Raw genomic sequence first — 24,144 nt, forward strand, 5'->3', positions numbered from 1 at the left:
CATTACTGTCTCATTCCTGATGCGGCTGCGCACAGCAAGTGCCTTTTGAGCAGCACCGGGCTCTTTGGCTTTAAAAGTATTTCGACCGTATTGAATAATGCGCCGGCGGTCACGGTCAACCGTTGGGCGATCGGAGTGTGCGGTTTTTGGGGCCGACCTTTTCTAACCCGCCCTTCCTCGGAGGAAGGTAGCATCGCTGCTTCCATAAATATGGACATGCTGGTCGCCTGGGGGAAATACCTTATTGCCTTCACACTCCTGTCGCAGAGGACAGTACGACTTTACCCCCAGACCGCCCCGTACCACGATTGCTCGTATTGCGGGGTCTCGCTGCTCCCCTTTGGCCTTCCTGGCATGGTTGCACCTTGTGGAACGAAGTTCCAGCCAGTGTAGCCCGCGGGATCATTGCAGCACTCAAGCCCGACCACCACGTCAAGGTGGCAGCTTTCGGTTGGGCAAATCGTATGCACTGGTTACTGAATCTCAGCGGACTGACGTATTCAACTTTAGGTCAGATCAGTTCAGTTTAGGAAGAGACAACCATGCAATGAGTTCCATATCATTTAATCGCAACATACCTGACTATGTACATGTCCGAATTAATCAATAACTAATCTCATTGCAGGCCAGAAGACATGATAACAGTGAGTTTAGCATTCGAACGGCGAGGAGATATGTTGGAATTCAATTTATTGTTCGAACTTCGGCAGCGTTATGTGTACCAATCCGATCCTATCGTATGGGCTGTGCAGTACAGTGGTAATAAAAATGCCTTCAGCAGATCGGAAGCTGAGCCGGAATCATCAGTGTCTTTTTCACCATAGGACTGTACCTTTCGTAGTTATGTTAGTCAAAATAAGTTACTGTTTCGCTCTAAGCAACAATGCACAGTTGAACTAATACAGAACACTACTTAGAGTTAGATATAGAGAAGCGCAGAACCGGTCCGTGTGTCATTTTATCCGTCATCAAATAAGCGTACCAAGTTAAATTGATATAAATCTTGCAAGATAACTGGCTTGATCAATTGCTTTAGATCGTAAGTAACTCAAAACAGCGCGACGGTGTATTTTAACATAAACTTTCTGAGTAGAATAGAGCAGAATAGGAGAGAAGAAAACTAGAATGGAACAGAGTAAGAATAGAATAGAATTTAATATAATCGGTAAGGTGACACTGCACATTGCTGTTTGTGCGCGTTAAAGCACATTATCAGAACACGTTCCAGACTGACACACTTGGTTCTAAAAATTCAATGTGAAAGTAATGGTCGGTTTCAGCCTGATCTCGCAGACAACCGATAGGTTCATTGTCCAATAGCCTTCTCCTACTGCCAACCTATTTCTGTATTTCAGAGCTATCACTTTCCAGATGCGTTGTTCTGGTCTAACCGGAGGGAGAACGGCCGGGCACAAACGTTTAGAAAGTTTTGCAAACAGTCGGCAACGCAGCCGCACTCTCCGCGGTTGTCTGATTTAATTTACCGGATTGTCGGACAGCGCCACGCAACGGAACAGAGCTAGACCGAAGAAATACTAATTACTCTAAGTCGACATTTCCCCGTTACCTGAACTCGTTTGTCGTATTCGACAATTGTTGTGGCTTTTCACTTTGATAAGTGACTGCAAAGTCCACACTACCTGGCTTTAGTCTGTTTGCAGCTGCACATATAACGCTGTTGTATGTTTGCGCATCGATGACAGCATGCATACAGACGGTCTATAGTCTTCCGAATTGCTGTAGAAAATGTGCTTAACTGCGGTTTGTGTCGATCACATAAACGGGATGAAATTTTGGCCAGCCAAAACCAAACACCTCGTGTGCGTGGCTGAATTTCGAGCAAAAGATCATGGAAGCACGCAGATCAGATTTTTCTTGTAAGCACCCCACTAACTTACATGGGTGAATCATTATACCACGGTGAAGCTGGATTATGGGATACAAGTAACTGGTGACGTGTGCTCATTTCGGATCGATGTGCATGCAATTTTTTGTTGGCAACCAGGTTGTACTTTTCTCAGCGCGCAATAAAACTTAACGGACGTGTTTTTCATGTTGTCGTCCTCGACACATCACGACGGATCAACCACATTTTGGGGTTCTTTCTGGTTGAGAAAGCGCTACAATTAGGGTAAAGCTGTGAGGTCATTCTGGGATTTTTGGATCAGAGTGATTTTAATTGCAGGATGAAATCCCGAACGATATATTCGGTAGACGTTTCTCACTTCCCATCCAGGACCCATCAAGTGTCAAAGGGAAGTTCATTGTATGCCGCTGAATTAACAAGGGAGCTAATGGTCCATTAGCCCCCCTACTAACAGATGTAAGACGCCTTTATCTAATTTATGCACTTATCCTCCGTTTCGTCTGTTGGCCTTATCGACTAATGAGATTCGTAACAATGTAGGTTGTTCACAAAGAAGGCTTTTGTTTGTACGACTGAAGTTAAAGGTCAAACACTAGTTTCCAATGATTTCGTTGATAAAATAATCTAGTGCGTTCAGTGAAGATCTTATGCATTTATGCGCGGTTGTCCACGAGACATTTTACTAAGCAATCGGCTAGCCAGAGATTCTCAACTTTCGGAATGCTCGACGCCATCCTGCGTACACTGAGGGTAGTCCGTGTATCATGAACTTAGAGGTAAATAATCAGAAATTAGCTGATATTTCTACGAATGTGATAGGTGGGCGAATCCGGAATTGATTTTACGTTTTGCCCCCCAAAACTCTTCCCGACGTCTTCGACAAAAGCACCACAGATATAACTACAGAACAGTTAGAGTTCTGGTACGACTGAACTGGTAAACTTGACTTGCATAAGTTGGAGCAGGTCAGAAGGCTAATATCCAGATTCAACTCTGTGACATCCTTTCCACAGGTCCGAAAACAATTTTGTAGTTGTAACAATTTCCTTCACCTCCATTGGTGAACCGTTTGGCCAGATATTCTTAAAACCCGATTTTTCTAAGGCAAGCCTTCAAACAGATTTAAAGAACGCTTACAGAAAAATTCTGAATCCATTGCGGACCGCATTCCTAAATCTGGAAGCTTTTCGCAGCTAAGTGAAGCTGAGCGATTTTTCAATGGACCACACGCGGTGTGCGAATCGCGTTCAAGTTAAGGTGAGGGCAAATTTAGCAGTTTCCCATAGTCTCAAAAATGCATTCAGCCTAGTCTTCAGTGCTGCTCATAGGTAAACAAGCACATTAGTGTGAAATTTTCAAGGCAGAATTAAATGCATTGGTTTTGTTACTGCTTCCTCCCAGGCAAGATTCACACCATTCAGAACTCTTTTATACTTAGTGATCACATAAAAGCGTGAACATTTGCGGCCAGAACAATTACTATTGTGGTTTTGTACCTAACTGCACCATGGAATAAATTTTGCCCTTCAGAACAACGGTGGTTTGGAGGGTGTCTTCCTACTGCTAGCTTGCTTAGGGTACTTCTTTCTTATGGAGTACGACTGAGAATACCCTTCTCCTCTCAATCAGTCCTGGTTTGTTCTTTTTCCACCATCGAATCCTGGATTAAATTGCGTTACTGGAAACGTGAATGTACATGTCTATAACAATGTACGTAAATGATGCAAGTTCAACAATTGCGGTTCATTAGTTCTATGTTAACAGCATGAGGTTGTTTCTCTCCATTTAATAGGAAGAGAAAGACAGTTCGAATTGTGTGACAGCTGAAACTATGTGTGTGCATGTGACCCAACATTAATGACGTCGAGAAATGCCAGATGGAGAAGAAGGCGAAAGCGGTTTCATTCTAGGTAAATATGATTGCTGTCTCTAGTGATAACGGACGCTCGGTGCTGCGAAACGACAGTTGATTAGATGCTAAAGCATTACTAAACATTCCGCATAAATTCGGACATCATTTATAAAGATTACCAAACTTACAATATTGTAAAGATGGTATTGATGAACGCTGTTATCTAGCGAAGTTGCAAATGAGTTTGTGTTGTGTTTTGAACAGACAGTCGTGTATATTGAATGAATATCCGTCATTAGATTTTGGGGGTGTTTAGGGTCAATTTTATAAGCAGAATACAATATTACTTCATAAACAGTGGTGCCCTTGGCTCTAATTTAATTAGTAGCTACGGATGTAACCATAAATCATAGTTATTGCAAAACTACCCCTGAGGAGATTATTTAAGCCAGTACAAAATTCATGATCCATTGCTAAACCAACGAATTAGATCTAATTAGAACAATCGGCGAACCTGAAAAGAACAACCGATGTGAGGCCTTGGAGACCACTGGTTGAGTGTGAATGTTGGAGTGCAACAGCATGTGGCATACAAAAGGTTGGCAATTGTTTGTCTAATATGAAGAGAATAGTATAGCTCGTGGCTAATATAAGTAGTGTGGTAAGCTTAGCCAAAATTGGGCGATGGCTGCCACCGGTTTTGCATCTTTCGTTCACAACGATACGCCTTGACCGCACAAGTGCTGCGATTCCTGGGTTGATTTCTTCCGTCATGCTACCACCAAAGCTAACGCATCTCTCGAGATATGGAGTTTTATGTATGGTGTTTCACTTCTTTTAGACTAGAACCCAGAGAAATGGGCACCGAAAATTGTATTCGTGTGCTGTTATCATTTTGTGGCACAGACAATTTAGTGATATGACCATGAGTGGTGATATTTGGTCAAACATGTTCATCCTTAGGTTTTTCTGATTAGATTTGTCCAGAAATTGCTTATTTTCCGGAGTTTTTGATATATTCTGAGACTGAGTTTTTGCGTTGTGTTGTTTGTGAAGTACACTTTGGAGAACAACTTGGAAATCTCTCTTAGAAATCCAACTTGGAAATATCATCTCTTGTAACGTCGTCCATGGCTAAAATTGTTCATCAATTGAAATGTGATGAATCCTTATGCTAACTTTGCATTCATCCATGAATCCTCTCCCTAGACAAATTCCGCGATGTCGAAACCAGTTTATGTCGCAATAGAAATAACTGAGCGCACATTTCCCAAAGATTCTTCAAGGTAGTAAAAAATCACTTTATTGTTAGTAACGTTGACGATGTTCAACGACGTTTATATTTTACTGAAAGGAACAAGCGATTGAGTATGCACTCGTCTGACTCTGAAGTAGTAAATAACACCATTCGCTTTTTTGAACCGTGCGCCTTCATTTTCACTCAAATTTATTTGCACATTTTATCGTCACGAAGGTAACAACAGGCATTTTTTAAGAGGCATCTCTCCTGCGAACTCCGAATTGGTCTCCTCTGATGCTAGTCCAGATACAGTTTCCGACGCCTCGTTTTCTCAGAAAAACTGCAGACTTCACTTTGATCCATCATCTTACCTCCTTCCGAGATTTTGGTCAAAAAATTAGATTTGACTGTACGTTACGTGGGTTTGTAACGTAATGAGGAGTGCTTGATTAAAGCACGTTGGCGTTTCAATTTGAAAAGTGGCCAATGGTCGTGAAGATATTTAATTTTTGGGCGGTTTTCCGCCAAATCAAGTTTTATCTCTGCAAGTCTTTTAAACTTTAAGGCTGAGACATTTAAGTTGCTAGGCTATCGCACAGCCTAGTTATCTTGCATGTTTCACAGGAGACAGAGTGATTACTTCAATATTCTCCACTCCACAGGTTTTACTTGAATGTTAGGTGGATATTCAACTTATCACAACCACTCAACTGCTTGTGAGCCTCGCGTTCCGCCAACCTAAGATGCCTCGTGATGTAAATGGAGTAGATAAAAATCTTCAAACGGTGAATGTGCACATCATATTTAAGTAGGTGAAAACCTAATGAGCATCCTTTCCTACGGAAGTCAGTGCCAGTGAAGATTTATCAAATGTCATCTTTGAAATCAAGCACAATAAACAACAAACAATGGTACATTTTGAGGGCAATTTTTGGAAAAGTTAGCAATTTGAAAAGCAACCCTACATCATATCCCCTCAATAGAGACTTCGAAATCTGTAGGAAATAGTCTTTCTTGGCACGTTTTTTCCACTCATTTATGGTTTGCAGAAATTTTGCAGTTATCCGAGTATTTGATAACCACGGCTTCACGTAATTCCCAAAGGAGGATCTCCGCGGTGCCTGGTGGTTGGTTTAGTTGCTTTGCTAATGAGGCCGATTAATAGACCAAGCTATGAAAACAATGTTAATGTTGCCAATAGCTTCTGTACCAATTGGCTGAGTCCACACCCACAGTATGTATACATTCAACCAAAGACCTTGTTCCTCAGGCCGTCTGAAATTTCGCGCAGTAAAAAGTAACAGAAAATCATGGAAGGTGAAATTCTGCAGTACACACAGTGATGGCTCGAATTTTTTTAGAAAATATATACACCAATTTTTTTATAGATAATTTTAGGTTTCATCAGTCAAACGGCGCTAAGCAAAATAAATTTTAACGTTTTTATTCTTCAAGTTATGCTAGATACATTGACTGATGGTGGTGATCCTTCACTAGCAAACGGGGGTTCGATCATTTCTAAAGTTGCCTGATACAAGCCTGGAGTGAATAGGTCGCCAGTCTCCAAGATTTATGTTGGTCCATCCGTGGTTCATTCCCATCTTTCGTGTTGAGTGGTTCGTGGGATTTTATAACCACTAAGTCGCCCTTTACCACGCCCTAAATTCAAGGAATCCGAATAAAATAAAGACGGTTCTGCGATTCACAGAATGCCAAGATCGCCAAACAGTATGATGTGGGATAAACATGAAAGTTATCCGTTGCCATATTCACTACAACGAAGCAGTATTAATCAAAGATAACGTAGCTATTAGACCAACGCAGTAGGTCACACCTAAATCTGAGCAAGTCAGCTGACGTCTATCCAAACCCGATCTATCTGGGCCTTTGTAACTCACGGTATCTAGTTTCACTGATGTCTTAATCTACGCACCTGAGCGGATACGAAAAAACGTCCCACAAGATCCACTCATAGTTGGCATTTTTACCTGACCGAGGGCAGGTGTCAGGTAACGTTCCAGGTGTACTTTCTTATGATATACAATGGGGCAGCTGTCGTGCTCTACGCAACCGTCAGGCAATGGCTCTCTCCCAGGTCTTCCAGCTTGTCAAGAAAACCTGACGAAATGAGATTTTAGAACAAACTGGAAACGAGAACTGGGAGAGAATCAGAGAGCTTCAAATTTTGAGAGCTTCTGTAATCCTTTCATTTGAATAGAGTGAAAGATAAGATCACAATTTCAAGCATTAAATCAAAACGAACTATTCGATTTGGATAAAATGACAGCATATTTTGACCTTACCGATAAAGAGATTATCAACACCATCCAATGAATAGACAACATTATTGTTGTTGGTGGATATTATCTTGGAGGTTGAACAAAGAACCCAACGCTATGGTCGAGGTAGGGACAGATAAAATGGTAATAGTTACGCCGTAGTGTAGAAACCTAAATGCGTTCCGAAAGTGAACCTTGTTGAAAAGCTAAAAGAACTTTGGATTAGGAAACCCATTTTGTCAGTCCCACCGGCACACTCACGAGTGTGGTACTGCTACACGTCATATTTAATGTATTGTTTAATAAGCTCGTTTTCGGAATGTAAAGAAAACTCTTCGAAATATCTTATTAAGTGTGCGTTGTAGTATTCTGTGAGACAAATCATTATCAAGCAAGATGACAATTGGGTTTTCGTTTCTGAAAGGCGATTTTATAGGATTGTTGGCAATTTAGGGCATTTTGAGATCCCGAATTGAGTTTTTGTCCTGTAATCGAAGATGGTCTACCTTGAAACGCCGAAAATCACTGAACAGCTGCTTCATCTTTATTGGGATTCGTCAGCAGTGAGTGTCTTCAAAATCCAACAGGAGTTTTTAACTCGTGACTCCCTGAATTCTATTTAGCCGCTCGGCGATGAGTGCTTGATCAGCAATGTGATTAACTCGCACTTAAAATTTAGTGCCACCCATTCTTCGATCACGGAATCCTTATCACGCGCTCACGTATTGCGGCCGTGTTTTCGCTGTCTCCTCGAGTGGCAGCTTCGCAGATGAAAGATTAATTCGTGGTGCAGATAATTCTTCCGATAGGCTGTCTACGGAGCGCTAAAGACGATTATAAAAACCATTTTATCCTTTCTAGATGTCTTTTCTTTGCTGAGTGGGGTGGCGGCTCAAAAAATTTTTTGTCATTGCTTATAAACTAGGCTACATCGAGGGTGATGATAAACGCCGTACATAATTAATAAACTATGGCTCTCCGTTTTCAACGCATGTAGGACAAAACCAGCGTGTGCTGATGGGGAATTGGTGAAAAAGCATGCCTTCCATGTCAGATGCCTGAAGATCAAACATCATTAGGAACGAAGCTAGGCATAGTTGATGATCTCCAATAAGAGTGAATACCGAGCATAGTGAGTCTAACTTTTGACTTAGAGACACCGAAATAATTTCGCCATAAAAAGAAAAAATCGTTAAAACGAGGTGACGTAAATAGGAATTCCACGAGTTCTACAGCTACCTACAACTATAAACGCCGGAGGAAAAATGACACGTCTTTAGTGTTTAGCATACTGAATGTGTCTTTTCCGAAGGTGACTTTTACCGTGAATCCTGGGCTCCCATTCTTCGTGCTGTTTTCATAATTATTCCGTCTAATTGAGTGCTAGTTAGTGCCTCAGTCAGTGCTGCAGTAAAACGGACGACATGTCCTCAATTTCGCGTTCTTATCCCTCTTGTTAGCAAAATCTTAGTCACGTGTTGGTGCTGGTGGGCTTACAAATTATGCTGAGTCTACAAATTCCACAACCACTTACAACTAATCAAAAGCTGTCCTGCACGCGCGTTATGCGACAGGGAGTTCCAAACAGGTTGGTTGATCGGTCGATAAAACCAGGGCAATGACTGGGCCATTTTTCGAATTGTTTGGCAAGCAATCATATTTCCCGAGCGTTAACATCAGCATCTGTTCAGACGTGATAATTCAGGTGCTTTCAGTGTTTACTGTTGGATGGTAACACGCTCTCCTCGCATGTCAGATATCTGGAGTTCACACCAGACACGCCCAGAGATATGCAGTGTTGATAAGCTCGAGTGAAAAAAACGAGTTCAGTTTTTCCTACCTTTGGTGCGCTGGGACCGGGGGAGACTGATCAAACGCGAGTGTTGTGAGTCAAATATCTTATTTGAACATATTTTTTTAAGTTTAATTAGAGCTCCCGAACAATTTTCACAAAGTGTGCAGATTTTCTGTCCCTTTTCGATTTTTGTGGATAGAGTCTTGCCAATTTGTTGCAACTGTTTTTCGAAAAAATGTTATCAAATCAGGTAATGCAAATGAATGAGATCATATTGTTTTCAATAAACTGTCAGATCCCTGGTTCTAGGAAATATTAATTGTCTACTCCAATTTCCAATTATTACCAAGTTGTTATTGAGTTGCTAGATGGAAATGATATATTATTTCAATGAACAAACGATAGCAGGCCCAATTAACTAAGTCAGCTGCCCGGTCCCTGGTTCTGGAAATATTAATTGTCTACTCCAATTTCCAATTATTACCAAGTTGTTATTGAGTTGCTAGATGGAAATGATATATTATTTCAATGAACAAACGATAGCAGGCCCAATTAACTAAGTCAGCTGCCCGGTATGAACTTGTACGCTTCTAAATCGATTAATTGTTAAGCAAACTGCCTGTATTTTGCGAATGAACGTCATAGTGCTGTACTAGAACTCACGCGTGAGCTTCTAACTAGGAGGTGAACAAGACAATGTCAAACGAGGATAGCAGATTGAAACTCCTCAGGTCGTAATTCTCCCCTTATAAGAATTCACTGATGTGGAATACCCCCAACATTTCCCATTTTTTCTGGGTTTTACCTTTCATGTTTGCACAGTGCTACTCAGAATTTCCTTAGGCATGAAATACGGTCGGTTGCTTATAGTCTATGGGTGGTTTAACTGCTCCGTCCAATCGTTAGTTTACCTAGATCAGCAAACAAGCTACGAGCCACAGCTAATCTATAATTTCGTTAGCGATTCGATACCAACGAGACTGGGACACAAACCCCAGTCGTCAATCCCACAGGAGGTGCCATTTTCAAGATCAGCCAATTTTCGAAGGCAAATAAACACCACCCAGATTTGCAACTTTTTTGAATTCAGCCCCAAACCCCACAAGTGGGCGTATTTCTTTTGACCAAACAAGTGATTCCTCAGGGGTGGCAGCTAGCAATTTGTCGTCTTTTACCCGGCTATTCAGGTTTTAAAGTAAACATGCGCTGGGACAAACACCAAGTGAATAACTTCAGTTTGTTGGCGCTTTTTGCTGCATTCAAAACTAGATGTTTCCCACTTTGCTCAGTCTAACTTCGGTTGTTTTATTAAGACGGTCAAAATTCCATATTGTTCGGATCAAATTAAGACGTTCATGGGAATGACCAGACTGATATCAAAGCTGGCTTTAAATTGTTCGTACGTGAAAGCCTAGTTTTTAAGCAACTCTATAGATGAGTTCGGCAGCTGATGGGAAACCCAAGCACGCGTTGAGAATGAAGGAAACTATTGAGCAAGAGAAACAATTGATCGGAAAAAAAGCAAACTTTATTTTTAGCGTCAAGGAATTCGGGGCTTAAAAGATCAGGATGAACAAGTGATTTGATTTTCGTGATTTAGATTTATGTATAATAGCGTTCTCAGAGAGAATGGAAGCCTGAAATTCCCACTTTTTATTTATAGATTAGAGTATACAGAAGACGTTCTGATTAAAAGGTCATACCTACCTGAGTATTCTCAAAGAAGAAGCAAGCGCACGAAAAATGTGTCGTGGACTTCTCAAAGAGGGATAACATTGTTTGAACGACCTTTATTGCATTAAGCATCGACGGGAACCTTTTCAGAACTCAAAAAATGAAAACACCGGTGATCACCCAAAATGGCCTCTGTTGAGCTAGAAAACTTTCTAATGGTAATCTCTTTGAGCTCACACTAGATCATGGGGAACTAAGTTAATCGGGGCCACAGGTTTGTTAGCATCAGATCATTACACATGATGAAGGTACCCTTCATGCCATCCATGACTCCAAACTATTTACTTGGTTTGGTTATCAAGTGAGATACTGGTTTTTGTAATCGGCAGTGTTGTGGAATATAGATAGTTCGGTTGCGCTGTTTGGTTGTCGGTCTGCTCGCCGAGCTTGGCAGCTGGATTTCAAGCGATTCATCACCAGTCGAGGTGTTACCAACGATGTCACCTGGATGGGCGACCAAACGTTTGCATTTTAACTGTGGAGCCCGTCGAACCGGTTGTTGTAATGTTTGTTTACAGGAATGATCAACAATAATGTGGTTAGGTACCATATAGATGTGTTTACTTATCTTCTCATACTCACGGATCTACAGAGATATGAAAAATCACTTGAGTTTCTGAGCATCGGCGGCTTTCAGAGACTGAGCGATGCTTTCGACGTTTTGTAAACCGCGGCTGAGTTGCTGAACAAATTTTAAGCCAAATGATCAATTCTGATTAACTTTCTAAACTGTTGTGATACAGACCTCTGAGAAAACAAGTCTCTATTTGTGGAAATGTACAAATTATAGGATGGGCGGAATGGTGGGAGAAGTAGATTAACGAGGGTAATACGAATCCTCAGTGCCTCTCTCTTCAGACATACTTGAAACATATAATTAAATGCCAACATCTTGTTATCACACAGTAAGATTAGTTCTATCTTCTGCTGGGTTCAACCAACCCTTAGTAGATAAAATAATTTTACTGAAATTGTTCGGAAAGGTAATTTGGAATGAGGAATGAATAAGAGGAGTAGTTTGCAGGATAAGTATTTTTTACTCCCACTGTTTCGTATGGGTTGTTTTTGTTGAAAAGGTTTTGCTTATAAAGCACATATGAAATGTAGCTGTCACATGTTAGTGGAGCAAGTACCAATGTGCCTAAATCAAATGGCTTAATTGTCAGTGTTTATCTGATGTTAAAAATGATTCGTGACAAGATTTTGACCTACTTTTGTGAAGCAAACAGTGTCTTGACTCGTTAAGGGAGAATAAATAACGATACCGATGTGGAAGAGAAGTATTAAGCGACACACTAACCGACACACATTTGTCACTTAGAAGAACTACATCGGAAGCGTTTTTCCAGTTTCATTTAGTAGGAGTTGCCTTTCAGCATCGATGGTCCATTGGAACAGCTTACACGAACAAAAGACTCCACTTGATTGACCTATCTATCCTGATCACTAATATCGCGGTTCGTTTTTTTAAAAAAATAATCTGAGGTTAAAATATTTAAAATTCGGGTCCATCGAATCTCTTCATGAAATTTAGAACCTATACTCTGGCATTCCAGGTGAAAAATTAAGGCACTCATTTTAGCAAAACATTTCTTCTCACCAGATGTTCAGTGCAAGGAAAGATCTGGGAAGCTAAGTGAAACAGAAACATTTCAACCCATTATCAACCAGTTTCATTCAATCATCACCCATGACAGTACAAGGTGAATTTACGCCTCACAATGTCCTACAATTGTTGCGAAACCCTGAGGGAACTTTTATTATCAGTACGGTAGTTGATTAATTTACACTTGCGTCTGCCTTGATTTTACCAAAAATTAGTAAGCCAAGCGTTGACGGGGTTAATGAATACACAACTGCCTGTTGGCTCCGCGGACGAAATACATACCGAACCCGAGGATGACGCATGTATTCTGTGTTGTATGTTTCACAAGGTTTTAGCAGCGATCGTTTTGGGCCAGGAAGAATAGCATGACATCAATAAAATATCTCCTTGTCAGTCAATATGACCTGGTCAGCATCTGATCAGAAAGAGGCTCACCATTGATGTCATGCTCGCTCACAAAGTCCTGGCCATTTTCCCTTCCAACTGCTTCTCAGTTAGGTTTTCTTCCTGGAGTGAAAATCGGCAATTATATAAACGCAGCTTTGTTGTCAAGTTTCCGTTCTTCCGTAATTCTGAAACTGTCACCTCCAATCTATGGGAATATCCAGTACATTTGAACTAGTTACATACGTACCTTTACAATTCATTTGGCGGGCTATTCAATATGAGATTTATCAGTTGTGGTGGTACTACTTTTCTAATGAGACTCCCAGTCAAGCGCCTGAAGCAGTAATGTGTTGCACAATGGTAGCGTTATGCAATATGCTAACCCATACTAGCGTTGAGTGTTCTACCATAAGGACGGCTTGAAGATCTACAGCCTATTTTCAACTCAAAATTAAATAAAAACACTGGCCAGTGTCAATTACAACACGGTTAATAATAGACCAGGGGAGTTTTCAGGGGATGTTTTGGACATATTAGATCGTGACTACACCTGTCTGGAGTTAATCGCTATGGTAAAGAAAATTTATTATATTTTCTGGGAGTCACCATAAATGTTAATCATAACACTGGGTAGTAAATTAAGACTGTTTTATGTCGAATGAATAAATCAGATAAAAGTCCTTTCACCTTTGAAGAAGAATTATTTAGAAATCTGATTCCAAACTTGGTACTTTACCTGAGCTGATTGTTAGTCTGCCTAAGGCCCATAAATTCAGTGTATTCTTCAGGGGACATGGCTATAGTAACCATTCTTGTGTCTTGTTTCTTGGAAGTATCTGGTGCAGAAGAATGGAGGATGAACATTTGGACTACATCATAAAACTTCAAAGCCAAACGAACTATGGGTTCTTAATAACCGGGTTACTTCACCACTAGAGGCTGTTCACTGAATGTATCCAAAAATGGCACTAGTTTACCAAACGATGCCTGAGAATGAACTTCGCGAATCAGTCACCTTACATTTGGGCATGTCTTCTGGTGTGCACATAAGTTTGAATTGACTGTCATAAAGAGTATCCTTTACCTAACGATCCAGGACATATGAGTTCACGTTTTTTTACGAACTTAGAACAACTATGCAGCGGTAACTTAGATCAGTACCTGCAAACCATTCGCATCACCCGATTATGATCTTTTTCAGCTGGTCGGTCATGGTTGGTTCAGTGCGCGTTGGTGGACCAATGTTATTATGCTCGACTTTCACGCAGGACATACGTGCTTCCCACTTTAGGTAACCGATGCCAATCACTTCTGAGTTTTCTTGTGAACAAAACTCGAGTCAGATGCTTCCTCATTTGATATGGTCTGGACAAATTAACCGTCTCGGAACACTAGGAGGAGTGTTAAACCGAGAGCGATATGCGTACAAATAGGTCAGATCTCTTGAGCTAGTGAGAAACGTGCAACCGCATATGACTTTCGATTGATTCACACGGTTTCTCACTGTGACGTTACAGCTGTAACAGACTAAAAAGTAGATTTGAGGTCTGGTTCGCCAGCACTGACGCTCAGAACAGTGTGTGATAGATCAGTTATTGCTGAACAGGCTTGGTTTTTGTTGCACTGTCATTCAAGGTATCTACCACTAAGCAAGCTGCTTTTCTGAAATACGCGAGAAGCGGTTCAAATTTCAAGTCGATATTTGATACAGAGCTGCGTGGCGTATACACTTTTTGGGGAAACTTCACAGCTTAATTTGGAAACGCACGAATAGTCTTTTTCAGCAAGCTCATGTGATCACTGACTGAACAAGATTTGGCAAGGGATCCAGTTTACTCTCTCTTCAGTCAACAAAATACAAGGCCACCGGCTCGTCGACTATGATTCTGTTATGAGAGTAAGTCAAGTGATCTGGTATTTATTCCAGAAAACCTATTTGCACGATCTGGATTTCACAATGCTGAGAAGAATTATTAGATATTAAGATGGATAAAGAGCTGAAGAATCTCAAATGAAAGAACAATATTTGAATTATCTATCTTGGTTTTGGGTACCATCTCAAATGCTTCGCTTTAAAGAGCTCCCGTTTAACCGTGAGACTAGTTTGAACGTTTAACACAGAAGGAGGCACTTATTTAATTTAAAGATAGCTTGAGCATTCTCCTCCTTTTTGGCTTGGCTGGTGCAATCACAGAGAAGTGCTGACTAAGAATAAAACTATATGAGCAATCCACAGAGTCGGTCCTTTTATAAAATCAAATACAATTTAGAATATATTGGTGTGGTCGTTTCATCCCACATGCTCCACATGATTTGTACTTAATTCCCAATTCTGAAACTTTCTTCACTCAGTTTTTGGGTGGAGTCACTTGAAATGATTACAAGATCACGTATGATCGGTTGACAGCGAAGCACAAACCACTTTGAATCGCCTTGTGTCCTCTCCATTTCAGTACGCCTTCAGTGTTACCCACTATGTCCATCATCACAATTCTATGGTTACCGCGACTTCGATATTTTTGTACAAGACCACTCTGGCACAAGCCTGTCCGGACGTCTGTCTTCTTCTTGTCCCCATCATTTGTTTTGTTTGCATTGAAGCTAGTTGTTTTGTGGCTCAAATGACAGCACTCTATCACCTTTGTTAGTTATTTTTATTGGAAATGTGCAAGTAAACGTCTGAAGCGATGTCCGAAAATGATCCGCGTCCAACAGCACACTATCTACAGATTTCCCATCTGCATTGTGATTGCGTAAGTATTTAGAATGGATGACCGATTACTGGAAAATTAAATACAACCGGCCAGACAATGTGCCCGTAACTGTTCAGACTGAGGTTGGAAAATTTCGCTCACCAACTTTGAGTGGCGAGTCATCTAGTTTCTTTGTGACTGGGCTATGTTGACTATATAGACCACAGTTTGATCCGATTACCATTCATGTAACCAAAAGGAGAACGGTCTATTCGGAAAAACGTTACGGTGCAATGTGTGTAATCCATTGTACTACAGATGAAGATATGGTTCTGGACAAAAACTCTCGCGACTTGCTACTGTACTGACTTCACATTAACCATGTTCTTCAACTTTCCGATTACTCCAGCCGTTTGTTTACCAATTAGAAAGTTTTCACACGTTTATGGCCCCTTTCAGGAATTAAAATAACTCGCAAACAAAACTGCAGATCCACATGTCACTGACACGCAATTCGTATTGAAGTCTTTAAGTGTCCTTCCGGAGCCTGACTCGTTAGGCCTCTCTGAAGCCAATTCACTCAAATACTTTAACGTGTTCTAGGTCGTCCATCTCAATGAACGCGGAACACTGACATTACAGTTTCTCGTCCATTTTTTATGTATCATTCTACTTTTCCCATGCTAAGAGGTTGTGGAGACGTAAAAATTGAACTCAAGCCTCTCGTACTTCGTTCATCATGATCCGTGGCCTAAATGAAAGTGATTAAAATTATACCTCGATCACTACCATAGTATGAGACCCCAGAATTCCATGGCATCGAAAATTTACCAGGCCTGCTAAACAGCACATCCATGTGATCGAACGAGGATTTCAGGTAGTTGGTAAAGTTTGTCCATAAAAGTGGAATAACAGAATTGGATAACTGTTACCCAATATCAGCTGCATGGGTTCCAAGAACCAGGCATTCTTGTACATTGCCTGAATTTAAGCTATTTGTTGAAGATGACAAGTGGGTCACCGGTGGAAAAAACGAGTGCACACAGTCCGAAACACACTCCATTTGGCAGCTCAGGCGCAAAATGGAGCAAAAATAGTTCATTTTCACAGAACCGATTTTCATATACCGCACACCAATTTAATTTGGGATCAGGCACGGGCCAAATATTTTGCTGTCTGAAGTCTTTGAAACAAAGAAACTGTAACCTACTACTTCAGAAACTCTTGGTAAATGACAGAGTTTTACGTCCATTTCCTAAATTTTCCCAGCTGAGTAGAAGGTGTGAGCTGGTTTCGTCGGTATTACTAACGCAGGTGAAAAGCAGGCAGCCAAAAAATAAAGTGCTCTTGATTAATCACGTTTGCCTCAACCTCGAAAGGAAGAAAAATAAAAAAAAGGTTATCAGCCTTATAGAACTGAACTGACAGAGATGCAAGGCCTTCAGTTTGAACTTCGGTTGTTCTAATAACTGTATGTTTCCAACTGCAAACTTTATTAGCTTAGTATATTATTATGGGTTATATTATTATATTATTATTAGTATTATATTTGTGCGGCGTTAACTACTTGGAAGATAACGAGACAATGATTGTGTCCAGTGCAGTGTGAGTAGCACCATATCTCCTGTCTAATGGAATCGTACAGTAAATCTGCAACCCACAAGCTTGGAGTTTTATAACTCCCTAGATGTTCGTGGGACACCTACCCCTGCATTCTCGTGAGTCCTTGAATCTTCGTGTTAGTACAATCACCGGATTATTCATATACCACATATCCTCTAAGCTACTTTGAATAGGAACAACGATATCGAATTGACTAAGTGTGTAACAAGCAACGTTTTTATAGCTTTTCTCGGTCATTCCGTTCGTCGATCCGGGTAATATTTTTGTCAACACTGAAACCCAGACTATCCACAAGATTTATTGGTTCGGTTATGGTTATAGAATTAGGATAATTTGTGATTTATAGTGTTCTGTCATATCTGTTTGTGGATAAGCATCCTAAATTTCATTTCATCCGGCAGCAGGTTGGTGAGCTGCTCTTCATCATTGCATCAAATAAATCTCAACTAACTTCTGATGGTCAAGATCAGGAAGTCTCTGAACCAGTGCCAGTGCTTGGCTCACGGACCGTCTCTTGCGTCTCCTGCATCCTCTCGAGTGGGAGACATGAAGCCCCTTATGTGGTTTCTGTTCGAGCCCATGTCTCGAGGCGTTTTGAGGAGCTTGAGAGGGTACGCTCGCAGCCGGTCAAGGCCATTCAATTTCAGCTATGCTGCTGTGTCCAAGGGTCAGCGTTCCCCTGCATTGTATAGATCACCATAGCACTATTGAAACTGGATCATCCATTGACTGAATTGGTGCGACAGTATTCGGGGCCAGGGTGAACATTTCAAAATTATTCTTGTTGCTACTGCGATGTTCTAACAGGTTTGTCTAAAAAATCCAAAAGGTTTCAGTCAAAATATTCGTGCCTTTTGGCATTTTCGCGTGGATTCATTCTCCGGTCTACTCGTGTGCTACTTTGCTTCTCTGTGGGCCGGATCTGAAGACCAATAATCACTTCACTAAAGGTTTGGGTATTCATTGGGTATTCAAAATATTTTCTTTTGGTTTGTTTGCTGATTTGAATAATTTGTCAACACGGTGACACAAGTTGTCGATGAGATATGACGTTTCGGTTAAACATTTGCTCTGTACGTTCACCTAAATTTGAGTAGTTGATGTTCCACCAAATCTGGTTTTGGACAGGTACTCCATATTTCATCCCAGCTTGTTTCAGGTTAGTCCCTTAAGCTTTAGTATCACATCAGTTCTCAGTGACTTCTAAGGGATAGACTCTGGAATCCCACGGGCCAGCGTTTGAATGAACGTTGGGTCCAGGCAATACTTCTTTTGGCTTACCAACTCACAAGTCGTCTCTTGTATAACTGGCCCCATGTTGTGTTCATCCTGTTCAGTGTCTCTCGCCTACTACAGTGGCCCATTTGCCGGCTTCGTAGTCTCCTACACTTAAACATCAAGTACATGTGCGACAAATGAGCTAGCTCACTCTGAGTGACCTTCCTCGTGTGCATAGCCGGGTTTTTGGCGTTCTACCCCTGGAAATATCAACACATTTTGTGATGCAGCTCCTCGAGGTACATGCTAGTTTCCTACCTATACGTATGAAGGTGTCGGATAAAATACATTTTTCCAGTGAATTTAAACACTCTGGGAGTACGTCCGAGGGAGGCAACTCCATACGCTGCTATCTATCGGGTGTCCATGGAGTTCTTGTGAGTCCACCCTGAATAGGAAAACTGCTAATAGAATTGAACATCGGGCTCTCGAAAAAGTCTTCTTTGGAAAAAAACGTCCCTGTAAGAAACCTTGTTTTGCTGCGGCTCTTTACAAGAGCCCTCCTACAGATAATCACACAGCCAGCCTTAAGCGAGCTCGGACAATACGACCAAACAGGAGATTATTTTGGGAAACGACTTGCATACTTCAAGAATTGCCAAATAGAACTCGTAAATTGCATCAACTGCAGGAACACATTCCCTTAAAATTCAGCTAGTATAAGATAGTCCTTCGTCTGGAAGCAAAAATAAATTGTGTTGAAGTTGGAAAATAATCTCTAGCCCCAAGTTGTGCGAAATTTTCAAGGCAATCGTGCTACATAGCACGAATGAAAGCCTAGTCGTGTGACGTACAATCACTGATGGGTCGGCTACATCAAGGCGTATGACAGGGCTGTGTATAGGAGTCGTCGCATGGCATACTTCTCAGACTTTGTAGGCGTTCGTAAATCTTGTTGTGTGACTAAACAATTCCACAATTTATACCAGGGGTGGTCTTAAATCTCCTCAAAATTAGCCAATTTACGTTCAGTTGTCCACTTTTCTGTTTTGAATAGTTTACTTGGATCAGCATCACCATATTGTGGACATGTGTTTCTCTAACATTGATGCTAATGGGTTGAAAATTATATGTAGCATCACATAGGCAAGCTGGCGTTAATAATATTTTTCGCAACGTTCCGAATGGCAGGCAAAAATCTCAGTTTTAGGGGAGTATTTTTGAGCCCAGATTTGAGCAGTTAAAAGTAACTGCGTAGTCGCTTTAGGCTATTCACGTGGTCTTTAGAAACCCTTAGGTTTGTTCAGATCTGTGTATCGTTCACGGTTCAACGCTTATCGTCTACAGTCTCATTTGTTGAAACATAAAAGAAGTGAGACCGTCATCTATTGAATGAATTTGTGTGGTAGTACTCAAGCGTAGGACGAATGTTTGAAGATTGGTGGTCCCGTCTATGTATTGTTGGGTTGGAATCAATTCTTTACATTGTGCAGAGAACACGAGCTCATGAACAAGTAGTTTTCGGACGGGAGATAAACCCCAGGAGTTTCTAATTTAACACTTCTCAAAACGAATTGGCAAATTTATTAATAACTTCCTAGTGTTTAAAGAACCACCCCGGTCAAACTTAAATACACAAGTTTCACGTTACTGAACACTCTGCTTTCCCCAAAAATCATTCTACTGTGTTATCTGGTCAGTCTGCTAGTTTGTCTCTCAACGAACCACATGCGAGTGATACGTATCACATGACAACACGACGAGCAATGACCTTGAGCTTATGATCATTTGTACTATTATGGACGCGTTCACTGAAACCACAGTCTATCCGCGGATGTCATTGAGAATGTATGCAGCCAGCTGACCGTTAGAACCACATTCCTGTCAAAATGGATCGTTATGCGTAGGGATGATATGTGCGTGTTTTCGCATTCCATCTTCGACCAAACACTCGGAACGTTTTCAATACCTGGGGTCAGTTTTTAAGAGATGACGGAGTGTATTTATCCATCTCTGTTTTAGTATCACCTTACCATGGAATTCATTAAACTTACGGGTATCATCATTAATGGATGTCGAAAAATTACAAACATCACCTAGTATTGAGGTACCGCTCTTCAACTAATTATTAAATCAAGTTAATGGGTCACAGCATTCCCAAAACGACCAACATTGTCACTCAATTGCTTGATTCCGATGCAATAGTTTTTCCAGATGGTGGTTGCGGGGTTTTTTCTGGAATGCATGCTCACAACCCTCGGTTGTCCTCGAGTGGAGAAGAGGTCCTGGAACTGAATTTCGCCCTTATTAGAGCTTATCAGTAGTGCATCTCCAGTGGACGTGCCAGGGCATGTAGCACGCTAGGCGAGCGTGTCACCAGTACTCCAGCAGGAGGATTGTTCTTCAGAACCCCTCAACCACCAACAACTGAGTTAAATTGCGTCCAACAGGTTTCAAGTATCTGTGCTGCTACCTGGGTAAGAAGTCCAGACTGGCGGGTCAGTCGATCAATACAACCAAGATATTTTACTGAGCGGTTGTTCAAGGCGTTCTGCCTAAATCGCTTAAGCATGAACTTTTTCACCTGTCCAGACATAAAAATTCGAATGAGTCCAGCGTGCGCTGGTGGACTAGTGGTAAGAGGTCAGTTGCTTAAAATAACCTAGATTATTCGCAGTGTTCTTTACCACCTCTTATGTTAACGAACACCCGACGGGCCGTTCAAGATTTTTAGTTCAATGTATGTTTTGCTCTCACCAAATTTCGATCGGTACCTCTAGTCAATGTGTTCTGTCCCATGTGGTTTTTCCAATCTCTCCAATTATCCGCTTGATGCAAATGAAATTCCAAAATATTCTCTCCATGCTGCGCATTTTTCTCGTCATCTTTACCGATTTCCTAAACTCACCGAACTTGATGAAATATCGACCAATAACCCCAATCGGCTTATTCTTTGTGATCGACCGAAAATGATGAGCAAATAGATTATGGAAAATTCGGTAACCCCAAAATGAGGGATTTTGTGTGGTTGTAATATTATTACCGTTATTCGGTTCGACTGAATTCTGGCGAATAAATCAGGACGTTCTTATCATCTTCCGCATCCAACCTCTCCACTTTGCGCTTACCTTTGGAGTCCATTGTTTGAAAGGTTTCGCATAAAAATGTTAAATGACTGATAGTACTCTACGGCAAATGCGTCCTTCACGGATTGTATTAATCAGGTATCCAGTTTAATGCCACGCATTTACTCGGCTAGCCTCCTACATTTGATCGATGTCTTGCGGCCACTGAATTATTGCGCAGTCGTCAACAAATAGGGGATTCCCATTTGCAACTGTGAACAGCGAAAGGGGTTACTAAAGTGATCAGCCTAGTGAGCGAATTTAAATGTTTGTTCAAAACCCGTTGCTACAGAACGTAAACGATGTTTAGCTTATCAAAATACGAGTAATTCCCACAATTAATCGACACGGTAATCTCCGCTCAAACAAAGCCATGCAGGAACTCAAAAGCCTGGGATCGGCGTGAGTGCATGCAGATAGGTGTAAACTATATCAGACCAACCTATTTTACAAAAGTTCGAACGTACCATCCAAAAAAGTTCAGCTCACGTTGATTAACTGAACAATTTGACTTCCAGATAAACCATCAGATGTAATTTACAAGATAGGTTTGACAACTTTCGGCATTTCAACGAGTCGACACGCGTCGCGTCCACACTTTAACCGAAGTCGACATTGGGAGGGCTTGGAAAATCAGCCTTAGAGACACTCCTGCCTCAATTTCTGGGACACAAAAGCAAATTCTGTTGTCTGCGAACAACCAATCGCTATGCAATTCCATCATGGTCATGGTCGTTATGCTGCAATATCCAGGCCTATTAGCTATTCACAAGGTGTGTTCACAAGGTGAGTTCAAGCCGCTCAAAATTTGAGCCGGGACAGATACAGTTTATTCAACACGGTCAACGCAAACGTATAGTTACTCCGCTTTGATCCGGTAAATACATTCAGACTGAATTTGTCAGATGGTAATGAGGAAAATAAGGTGCTCTTGCTGATGGTAACCGAAGAATAGAATATATATGACTGCGAATCAACTACCTTTGTCGCTTACTTAGGTGCAAGCACTTGCGAATGCTTCAATCCCTTGTTCGATTTCATGATTTCCCACGATTGTCTCAATAGCTGCTTTTGCCTCCATCTCTCCATGTGGTATTTCTCAACGCCACTAATAATGGGTTACATGCACACAATTAGTTTCAGCTGTCACACATTTCGAATAGTCTTTCTCTTGCTATTGGAGGGGGAGAATATGGTGTCATTTACAACCGCATTCGGTTAACGTAGAAGTAATGAACAGTAATTGATGAACTTGCAGTATTTACATACATCATTATAGACATGTATATGCACGTATCCAGTGACACATTTTAATCCAAAATTCAAAGGTGGAGAAAGAACAAACCAGGACTGATTGAGACGAGAAGGGTATTCTTAGTCGTGCTCCAGGAGAAAGAAGCACCCCAAGCAAGATAGCAGTAAGAAGACACCCTCCAAACCACCCGTTGCTCTAAACGGCAGAAATTTATTCCATGGTGCTGTTAGATACGAAACCCTAATAATAATTATTCTGAACGCAAATGTTCACGCTTTTATGCGATCAACCAGTACGAAAGGGTTTTGAATTGTGAAAATCTTGCCTGGGATGGGTTAAGAATGATTAACAAATCCAATGCATTCATTTCTGGTTAAAAATTTCACACTGATGTGCTTGCATTGCGGAAAGTTTGCCAACGAGTATGACTGAAGACTAAGTTGAATGCATTGTAAAATCTGCCTTTGAAAAGCTGGTAAATTTTCTGTCATCAAAACATGAAAATTAGGACGACAAAGCGATTCGCACACCGCGTGTGGTCCATTGAAAAATCGCCTGTGTACACTTAATTGCGAAAAGCTTCCAGACTTAAGAATGCAGTCCGCAATCGATTCAGAATTTTTCTGTAAGCTTTCTCAGCATCTGCTTGAAGTTTTGCCTGGCGAAGCAGTTCGCTGATCGAGGGTAAAGAAATTGTTACAACTACAGAATTGTGTTCAGACCTGTGGAAAAGAAGTCACAGATTTGACTCTGACTTTTAGCCTTCTAACCTGCTACAACTGATGCAAGCCAAGTTTACCAGTTCGGTTGTACCAGAACCCCAATCGTTCAAAGGCTGTATTTATGCCTGCCGTCTTTTTGTCAAGTAATTCGGAAAGAGTTTTAGGGGCCAAACAAAATAAATTTCTGGTCCGCCCACCCATCACATTTGTAGAAATATCAGTTAATTTCTGATAATGTTTTTCCAAGTTCATGATACCAGTCTTCCAGATATTGCTACATGGACTACCTTTAGTGTACGTGGGATCGCGTCGAGCATTCCGGTAGTTGAGAATCTCTGACTAACCGATTGCTAAGTAAAATGTCCCACGGACACCCAAGTGTAAATGCATTAGCTCTTCACCGAACGCACTAGGTTATTCGATCAAATGGACCGTTGGAAACTAGTGTTTACCATTGATTTCAGTAGTACGGGCGATGAATAAATACGTCACAACCAAGAAATTTCACCGTTCGCAAGTTTGAGAAAGGCAGATGAAACACGAAAAATACCCCAAACATCTGGGCTCCAGTGAACAAATAGATGGTATACGTTCCATGCTGCAAAGTATCTATTTAACACAGATATAGGTCAATTTTTCAAGCTTTTTGGCCGGAGACAACAACTGACAGCAAAAGACAACGGGTCGTAGTCTGAGGATGACAATCCGGAAGGATTTCATAAAACAATGGTGAATAAAGGATGGGGAA

At 41.1% G+C, this 24,144-nt stretch overlaps 1 protein-coding gene across 1 annotated transcript in view; it reads right to left on the reverse strand.

Moving 5' to 3' along the window:
• T265_00832 (hypothetical protein) overlaps positions 1 to 24,144 on the reverse strand; it is a gene marked incomplete at both ends in the record, with an annotated part of 138,616 nt that overhangs the window by 43,885 nt on the left and 70,587 nt on the right. Inside the window, one exon of the mRNA XM_009164704.1 lies at positions 11,053 to 11,353. Within this exon, the coding sequence (XP_009162968.1) occupies positions 11,053 to 11,353 (301 nt within the window). The remainder of the gene's footprint in view (positions 1 to 11,052; positions 11,354 to 24,144) is intronic.

Source organism: Opisthorchis viverrini (genome assembly GCF_000715545.1).
Source record: "Opisthorchis viverrini unplaced genomic scaffold opera_v5_8, whole genome shotgun sequence".
NCBI lineage: Eukaryota > Metazoa > Platyhelminthes > Trematoda > Opisthorchiida > Opisthorchiidae > Opisthorchis > Opisthorchis viverrini.